This window comes from Priapulus caudatus, unplaced genomic scaffold (assembly GCF_000485595.1).
Source record: "Priapulus caudatus unplaced genomic scaffold, Priapulus_caudatus-5.0.1 Scaffold541, whole genome shotgun sequence".
Classification (NCBI taxonomy): Eukaryota; Metazoa; Priapulida; class Priapulimorpha; order Priapulimorphida; family Priapulidae; genus Priapulus; species Priapulus caudatus.
The window spans coordinates 26,359-34,929 of NW_014577602.1; the positions used below are offsets into that span (position 1 = coordinate 26,359).

The 8,571-nt window shown below is 47.2% G+C and overlaps 2 protein-coding genes across 2 annotated transcripts in view; one reads left to right on the forward strand and one right to left on the reverse strand.

The window, feature by feature from the left end:
- The window catches only part of LOC106811445 (elongation factor 2-like), a 26,117-nt gene extending 24,898 nt beyond the window's left edge, over positions 1-1,219 (forward strand). The window contains exons 15-16 of the mRNA XM_014815063.1: positions 162-294; positions 697-1,219. Of these exons, the coding sequence (XP_014670549.1) occupies positions 162-294; positions 697-890 (327 nt within the window). The 3' untranslated portion in view covers positions 891-1,219. The remainder of the gene's footprint in view (positions 1-161; positions 295-696) is intronic.
- Positions 1,220-5,488: 4,269 nt separating this feature from the next.
- LOC106811461 (ubiquitin-associated protein 2-like) lies at positions 5,489-8,497 on the reverse strand. Its single transcript, XM_014815083.1, has 3 exons — positions 8,457-8,497; positions 7,106-7,275; positions 5,489-6,791 (listed from the first exon to the last, which is right to left on the reverse strand). Exons 2-3 carry the CDS (start codon positions 7,142-7,144, stop codon positions 6,510-6,512), a joined length of 321 nt encoding a protein of 106 aa, XP_014670569.1. The 5' UTR covers positions 7,145-7,275; positions 8,457-8,497; the 3' UTR covers positions 5,489-6,509.
- Positions 8,498-8,571: the final 74 nt, after the last annotated feature.

An 8,571-nucleotide genomic window follows, 5' to 3' on the forward strand; every position in this document is an offset into this window, starting at 1 on the left:
TTTCCGATAAAATGTCTGATAAAATGTCCTTGAATTTCCGATAAAATGTCTTTGACAAAAATTTCAGTCTTCCTGTATGAACCATGAATAAACTATAGAAACGAAGAGACCGCAGTGATTGCGGGCATTATTATTAAAATCTCCGGCTCTCTTGTTCGCAGTGTCCTGAGGCGGCTGTCGGCGGCATCTACGGAGTGTTGAACAGACGGCGTGGCCACGTTATTGAGGAGTCACAGGTGCCCGGCACCCCGATGTTTGTCGTGAAGGCGTACCTGCCCGTCATGGAGTCGTTTGGTAAGCACTTTTCACAGTCGCTGACACGGGGTGTTGGAAAGCGCGAGGTATGAGTGGGTTTATGCGGATGTTGGGGCATTGGAACGAGTTGGAAGTAGTGTAAAGGGGGAAAACTTTCTCTCAAGAGCTGGGACGTACAAAGGCAACTTGCTTTTTATCGAGTAATTACGTTGTGGGACCTGTGGGAATACATACACAATGTGGAGTTTATGGTAGTGGCGTAGAAGCGTCTGTGATGCTCTGTTGTCGTAAATTTCCGTGCATTTTTGAGACACCATGGTGAGGAGTGCACTCGGTGAAATCCCAACCCTTCATATTGCATGCGGCCATCGTTTTGAGGGTGCATCAACCTTGTCAACATCCCTGTCTTAGTGCGTTGTCGTTTCTTTCATCGGCGTGTAGGGTTCACGGCGGACCTGCGATCAAACACCGGAGGACAGGCGTTCCCACAGTGCGTGTTCGATCACTGGCAGATCCTTCCCGGAGATCCATTCGAAGAGGGCTCAAAGCCACGCACGGTTGTCAACGACTCGAGGAAACGGAAGGGCTTGAAGGAGGGCATTCCCGACCTCGCGAATTACCTCGACAAGCTATAATAACGCGCGCAGATTTCTTCTACCCGGGGGGGTTAGAAAACTATTTAAACGTGGAACGTGTACTCTACATTGCTATCATGTCCGTGGCAAACAGGCTGTGGGTTATCTCTCTAAGTTAGTGGTTTTCATCTGGATAGCAATCCTGGTTTACAAACTGTCAATCGGCCGTCAATCAAATTTCCTCAAACTAAATCGATGTTCATGTTACTGACTTCAGCTTATTTTTAGTTGTCACTCGTCTGTGACAAGTGAGCATGGCAAATAATATCAGTTGTATTTTGTTAATGTCTAACGAGAATAAAGTTATGAGAAGTGAAGCTAGATACAAATGATGTTGCTTACTCCTTTTGTCAGTTTGTCAATGTGTTTATGCTAGGTTTGGTGCCAATAATATTAAATGACTGGTTGACCTTCCTAAATTGCCTGTACTACGGGAAGTTCTCCCTCCTTCAATTTGGATCAAGGTAATTAGGTTATATCACAAACACATTTGAGTAGTACTTGTTAGTAACGTTGGTGTACTCTTCACATCCCTAGGCCCGCTCTGTGTAATCAATGCTCGTACAGCTGTCCGAGGGGAAGCAGCCGGAATCGCAAATGTACCGCAGATTACCAAAGTGCTGGAAAGCAGCAAGGCTCATCTGAGAATTGGAGGCGATGCGTAACGTGAATGTCGACCGCGAAGCAAACGCAGCTGGTGAGAATTAATGCGCATGCATGATTGCAAAACAGGGCACAGGTGGGTGCTGGTGCTGTATGATGATATCAAGAGCGTACAACGGTGAAATGCTGAAACCATGTTGCAGTATTAGTTGACCCGATTGACCGGATTGTTTTCCCCGTTTTATTTTGACGATTCTTTGCAGTATTATTGATCAGCTGTCCTACCTTGTTAATATAAAACAAACCGCATGTCCCTACGCTGAGATAATGAGCGGTGGAAATCTGGTATTTTCGCCTTAAACCAACTCGAGATCAGTGTTTACTGCGACTCTCTCGCTTTGAGATAACTTCGGGAAACCTCGCATGTTTCTGTCAATGATTGACAAATGGAATGAATGACGTCTGTTATTGATTGCCATAGTGATGACCCCCAACTGTGCCCACCTCACGCTGGACAATTGGCAGCCCGGATCTCGCGCGAAGCGCGAACAACGCCGCGTAGCGGCACACTAACACAAATACGCTGCATTCAATTGGAGTAAATCTTAAGCAGGTTTACATAGAAGGACATTGCTGCATAATTGGTCATTTCAGCAGTTGTGGCGATTCCACAAGCCTTTTGACTACGTACGTAGATAGACATTTCCTCGAAATGGTCGTAATTGTTGTTTGGCTGCTCGGCGCGCTTCGTTTTCCTGTAGAAAACCGAGTTTGAATTTTTAGCTCATCTGACGTAGTCGGATGCAGCTTGCACGTCAACAGTTGGGCACAAATCTTAACCGCTCGATGTACGGTCACGATATTCGGGACGTGGGGGGGGGGGTAATCCGAAAACGAGTTGGGATGTCGAAGCTGGTGGTCATAGGTCAAGAGGTGTAAAAGAAGGGGAAACATTCCCTCCTTAACTTAAGGTATAGGGAGGAAATGCAAAAATGCGGCACAAATCTAAACGGCTCGTAATAGTCTATAGCATCATGGTAGGAAAAGCCATCACTGTGCCGAAATTGGAGGTCACAGGTTAATGGGCACGGCAGATTTTAGACATTTTCTGAGGACATGGTCTGACAGAGCGATTGAAAAACTTTTGTTTCAGCGGTGACCTAGCATTTTTATGGCTTTATTGAAAGGACCATGAAATGTACTTTCTGCTGACATGCGAAGAGTCAGTGTCGGATAACCTTTTGACCCTCAAGAGGCGGGTTAAACATGGATTTTACTGTTAGAAAGAATTTGACTGCCGGGTTTGCTAGTAGAATCTATACATGCCTCGATGTATGAGGCTACAATGTCAGTGAAATTTCAAAAGCTAAATTTGGTTGGAGGTTTATGTGCCTTAAATCGTATAATTTCTATGGCATTCTGTGCTGTCAGTGTGTTACATGTAACGTATGCCACTGCCAGTGCATGTGGTGGTGGTACTGTGTAGTTTTTGCCTGCGTTAATTAGTTACAGGTGGCAGCTCTCTATTTCAGCCTGTAGGCTTGCGTAGGTAAATGGATGAGTGCTTACCTATTCTGTCTTGCAAATAGCTGTTGCTACTACGTACGATGTTCCATCTTTAATCTGAAGACACTTAAACGTACGCGCCATCTCGTGGCAACTTTCATAACGATCCCAACGAACATTTCTTTGAGAAGGTTCCTGATACCATCCCTGTGCCTTCCACTGTTTCGGCGTGTATGTGAACACATTTGGGACTAACAGGGTTTACTAGAATAGATGGCGCAACGAGGCTATGTACATGCCATTTTTCTGGAGACGGCTGGGCTGGCTAAGCTAGACTGGTACCCGCTTGACACGCTACCGTAACTCTAGCGTAACTGTACCGTACCACACGCTACCGTAACTCACTTCAGTGTAGCCAACGATACTTGGCGGAGTGAAGGTCGGTAGCAGTCGTCACTTGCGGTATCCATCTTAAGAGTAGTTGTATCATTTGTCGATATTGCGATGCTCATATAGGTTGGCATGTTTCATCCATATCCATCGATATATCATGCCACCGTATTGTTGTGCATCGAACTGCAACGTTGTTCGATGTAAGGAGTCAAAAGCAGCAAAGATTACTTTTCATCGGTGAGATAACATTTCAATAGTAAACATCATTATTATAGCTATTGCACAAGGTTGTTCTCGTCTGTCGCCATTGTGGTTGAAGGCTACAGATAATGTGCAGGACGGTGATACGATACCATGATCTTCATTACTGTAGTGTCCGTCCTGGACATTATGTGTATCGTTGAAGCTAACTGTGTACTATATGAAATTCCCATGTATTTGTCCATGTCGAAAAAACAAAAGAAGGTTTATACCGCACACATGTGTAAGCCTTCTAAGATTTGTTAGCGCAAATAATAGTATACTGTCAGTGTCCAATGATTTAATAAGAAAGTCCCTGAAATCGACCTCCATAGTCTGAGACTGAGATTATGCAGCATTTCTAAAACATGGTTTACCATGGATTAATGAACGCAGTAACTAGTCATGTTTTACATGATTTGTTCAAATGTTCACGTTTCCTGTAAATCAATTTTAGTGTATTGTTCACCTTTCCCACAACTTAGCTTCGTCTCATTTCACCAGCGAAATTGTCTTCCAAGTCTATAATTTCCTCCATCGCTTTTGGTTGTTTTTTTTTCACTCTGGCCTATTTCATATGTGCAATTATTCCAATGAGGAATGATAACTTCATCATGTCTAAATGCCTGACAAATAATGTCACACCCATCTTTTATACATTTACCTCCTATGTTATGTAACCCTGTAGCCTTATCCGCGTTTATGTTATTAACTACTTTTAACCAATTTCCCCCACAATTTTGCCACTAGCGTTCAGGCGACTTCGAATTTCACTGTGATCGTAAAATTGCGGACTGTTCGCTGGCAGCTATGGATCCGTGCGCCGACCTATGCATACGGCGCACGGATCCATAGCTGCCAGCGCTGCATACTGTCGTAGGATGTTCCCGCAGTCGCGTGCGCCTTGCCGTGGAACTGCGCGCAAGATCTGCGCTCAGCGCTTCGGATCAACCTCCTTTCGGCAACGCTTCTCTAGTATCCCGTCTCATCTGGATGTGTAGTAATCTCTGTAGTACTGACGTGAGTAGCGCTACCATGGCGCTACACAGCGGCGACCGGAAGCAATACACTGGCCACAAAGTGAGAGACAGTCGCAGTAAACACCTATCTCGAGTCGGTTTTCGGCGAAAATACCAGATTTTCACCGCTCATTATCTCAGCGTAGGAGCATCGTAGGGACAAGCGGCTTGTTTTATACTAACAAGGTAGGAGAGCTGATCAATAATACCACAAAGAATCGTCAAAATAAAACGGCCAAACTTTCTTAATACGACTAATACTGCAACATGGTTTCACCGTTGTACGCAATCCTTCTTTATACGCTCTTGATGATATCTATAGTACAAATTCTGAGGGATGGAATTTATTACATCTAAAGTATTAAATCTCGTTAGATTAGCTTAAAATTTTCTTCAACTAAGAAATTTAACTGTGATATTGTAGCCTTTCACACCCATACAGGTATAGAGGCTCCCCTAGCATGCCTAGTCAAAGCATTTCAGTTCTTAGTCAAAAGTAAACAAATCAATATTCAACCCTCTTGCCGGTCAAACGGTCACTGCACAGCTACTCTGCATGTGAGTGGAAATTATATTTTATGGCCATTCCAATTATGAAAACTGTAGGTCACCAAAAAATTTTCACCCTATTTTCACCATGTCTGAAATATTATGAAGCACCCCCTTTGCTCAAATGCCCTTTGACCTTTAATTTTGCTAGGATGATGGCTTCTGTAACCCTGACATGTCTAGACTTGTCCCAATATTGTTGACGGCGGACGGACTGACAGGCACTCGTGCCATTCTACAATCTACACCTGTCATTCACGAGAAGAGCTAGACGCTGTACACGTGAACTATGTCAGGCAAATTTCCATTATTTATTACAGAATCATAATATGGTTTATACGTATGCTGTGACAGCAGCGAGAAATAAAAAGCAGAAACTTACAATACAAGAAAGACATAAAACTTAATGCTGGAATTACTAACCAAACTACATCTATCAACACGAGTTCTAGTATTTTTCCCACGTTTTTCCATAGACGCTGACCTTGCGCATATAATATCTTACAGCACACATAATATGCCCCCTATTACTTTTGCTAGAGCAAGAAACAGACAGACTTTTTAAAAATAACCTGCTGTCACTGCTTGCTCGGCACGGGGTTTTCCAGAGCATAATACCCTATAATGTCTACACACCTTTGTACAGCTGTATTTGACAAATGCCAGATGATTAAAGAGAGAGACACGAGCAATTAATAATTAATCAGGCATTGTAGATCGACCCGCGGCCGCGGATAAGTCCCACCAAAGTTCATCATCAGGAGAAACCAACAAAATATCACCAACACAACACATCGTCAACGTGCCCTCTACGTATCCTTGCCAGGGTAACGAGCCGCAACATACATACGCTGTACAATCGGGAGGAGAGAGCTTTTCTTCATCCGTCTGCCAATGTTGGCTGTGATAGAAATACGTTGGGATGGGGAGGTGGGGTGCAGGAAGCATCGTCACGCTTCCCAATCGACCCCCCTCCTCCATCCTTGTTGGCTGTGAGTGGGTGGGGGTCACCAAGCAGACAGCTTTCGTTACACAATATATATAAGTATGCAGATAATACGAGCAGTCAACAGATAATATTTTGTACACTGTAATACACAAAGGTGAAACATACCAAATCTATGGTTTTTTTAAAACAGACACAATCCGAGAGAGCTCCCGTGCACGCACGGGGAGCAAGAACTCGAAGGGGGGGGCCTGCACGACCTACAACAGCTGTCGACGACACCTAACACGTGACGACTCATAAATAGATTTAAAACCGCGCCGCGCACGCGCGCGGGGGTCGAGAGGGGCGGCCGTGGCAGCTTCAGTTTGCGGCCCAGTACCCGGTGCTGTTGTACGGCTTCCCCGGCGGGATCTTTGGCGGCCCGGCGGCCTGGCTCGGACGCTGCGACGAAACGGACGCCGAGTCCTGCTGCATGTGGTGACCGTGCAGCGCCATCTGGGGGTGGTGTTGGGCGAGCATCTGTCCGTAGGGCGCGGCGTAGGCGGTAGAGGGCACGCCGAGTGGCACGGCCGTGCCGGCGCTCGCCAGCTGAGCGAGGTTGAACGGGGGCGCCGTGCCCGCGTGGAAACCCTTGTTGTCAAACTGCAAGAGCAGAGCATCGATGAGCAAGGAGTGAGGTGGCGCCACCGATGCATGCTAGTGAAGGGGGAGGAGCAAGGTGGCACCACCAAAGAGCTAGTGCAGAAGAAGAATAACAAAAGACGAAAAATAATAACACCATTCTCCAATCGGAAATCTGGGTCGCCATGGTTCTCTGTGACTGTCCTAACTTTGTCCAGCTGACTTGGTACACAGGTCGACAATGCTGGCTGCATCACGTCAACGCCCAAACAGAATCTGAGCAGAAGACATCCACGAATCCACCTACCACCACGAAAATAAAAACACAAGCGTACCTGTGCGTGAGCCTTGCTGTAGGCGGACGCTGGGTTCATCTGGAGGTCGCCGCTGTTGGCGACCCCAGCGTGACCTGACGACGACCCAGCGGACTTGTTGGCGGACTGTGAGACGGCGGAGTAACCGGAAGACTTGTAGTCCTGACCCTGCGTTAGATCGTCGTAACCTGCTGCAAAGGAAATCAACGCATGTACCACGGCCGTAGATTCTGGGGAGGATAAGGCCCCTGACCTCGATTTTGGGGAAAGGGGGCTAATAAAAAGGGTTAATAAAAGCAAAAGACCAGTAAATTATTGAATTATTAGCGTAAATTGTCGTCTAGTCATCAGTGAAACCCACATCTCAGACCCAGGCTCGCTAAGATTAGGCATAGGCACTGGGTTCGTAGTTGCATGTGAATGTGTGTGGGCATCACAACTAAATAGTACTTAGGCAGTACCTCGTTCGGTAGCCAGTCGGTGTGTGCGTGCACACGTTCGTACGTGCGAGTGAGTGTGCGTGCATCCGACACAGAAGAGCTTAACCCATTCTGTAGCTGTGTGATGCGTAGCCAGCTGTGTGTGCGTGCACGGCTATGTGCTTACTACTCAGGACAGCTTACCCGTTCCGTATCTATGTGATGCGTAGCCAGCTAGTGTGTGCGCGTGTCTGCGCGTGCGTGCACGGCTATGTGCTTACTACTCAGGGCAGCTTACCCGTTCCGTAGCTGTGTGATGCGTAGCCAGCTAGTGTGTGCGCGTGTCTGCGCGTGCGTGCACGGCTATGTGCTTACTACTCAGGGCAGCTTACCCGTTCCGTATCTATGTGGTGCATAGCCAGCTAGTGTGTGCGCATGCGTGCACGGCTATGTGCTTACTACTCTGGGTAGCTTACCCGTTCCGTATCTATGTGGTGCATAGCCAGCTAGTGTGTGCGCATGCGTGCACGGCTATGTGCTTACTACTCAGGGCAGCTTACCCGTTCCGTATCTATGTGGTGCATAGCCAGCTAGTGTGTGCGCATGCGTGCGCACGGCTATGGCTCTACTAACCTGGGTACTTGTATGCCGCGTGGTTTGCTACGTGGGATCGAGCACTACACAGGACAGCTAACCCATGATCCTGTATAGCTGTGTGTGTGCATAGCCTAGCTAGTGTCTGGCATAGCGTGCCACGCTAATGTGCTTACTACTCAGTGTATGCTGTGTGATGCGTAACTGGACAGTGTATGCGCGTGTTTGTACGTGTGGGTGCATGAGCACTACACAGGACAGCTAACCCATGATCCTGTATAGCTGTGTGTGGTGCATAGCCAGCTAGTGTGTGTGCATGCGTGCACGGCTATGTGCTTACTACTCAGGGGGCAGCTTACCCGTTCCATAGCTGTGTGATGCGTAGCCGCCGGCTTCTGGAACTGCGCGCTCCGAGCCCGCCGTGACGTTGGCGGCGGCGACAACCATCGGCGCGCTGGCGGGAACACGGCGCGC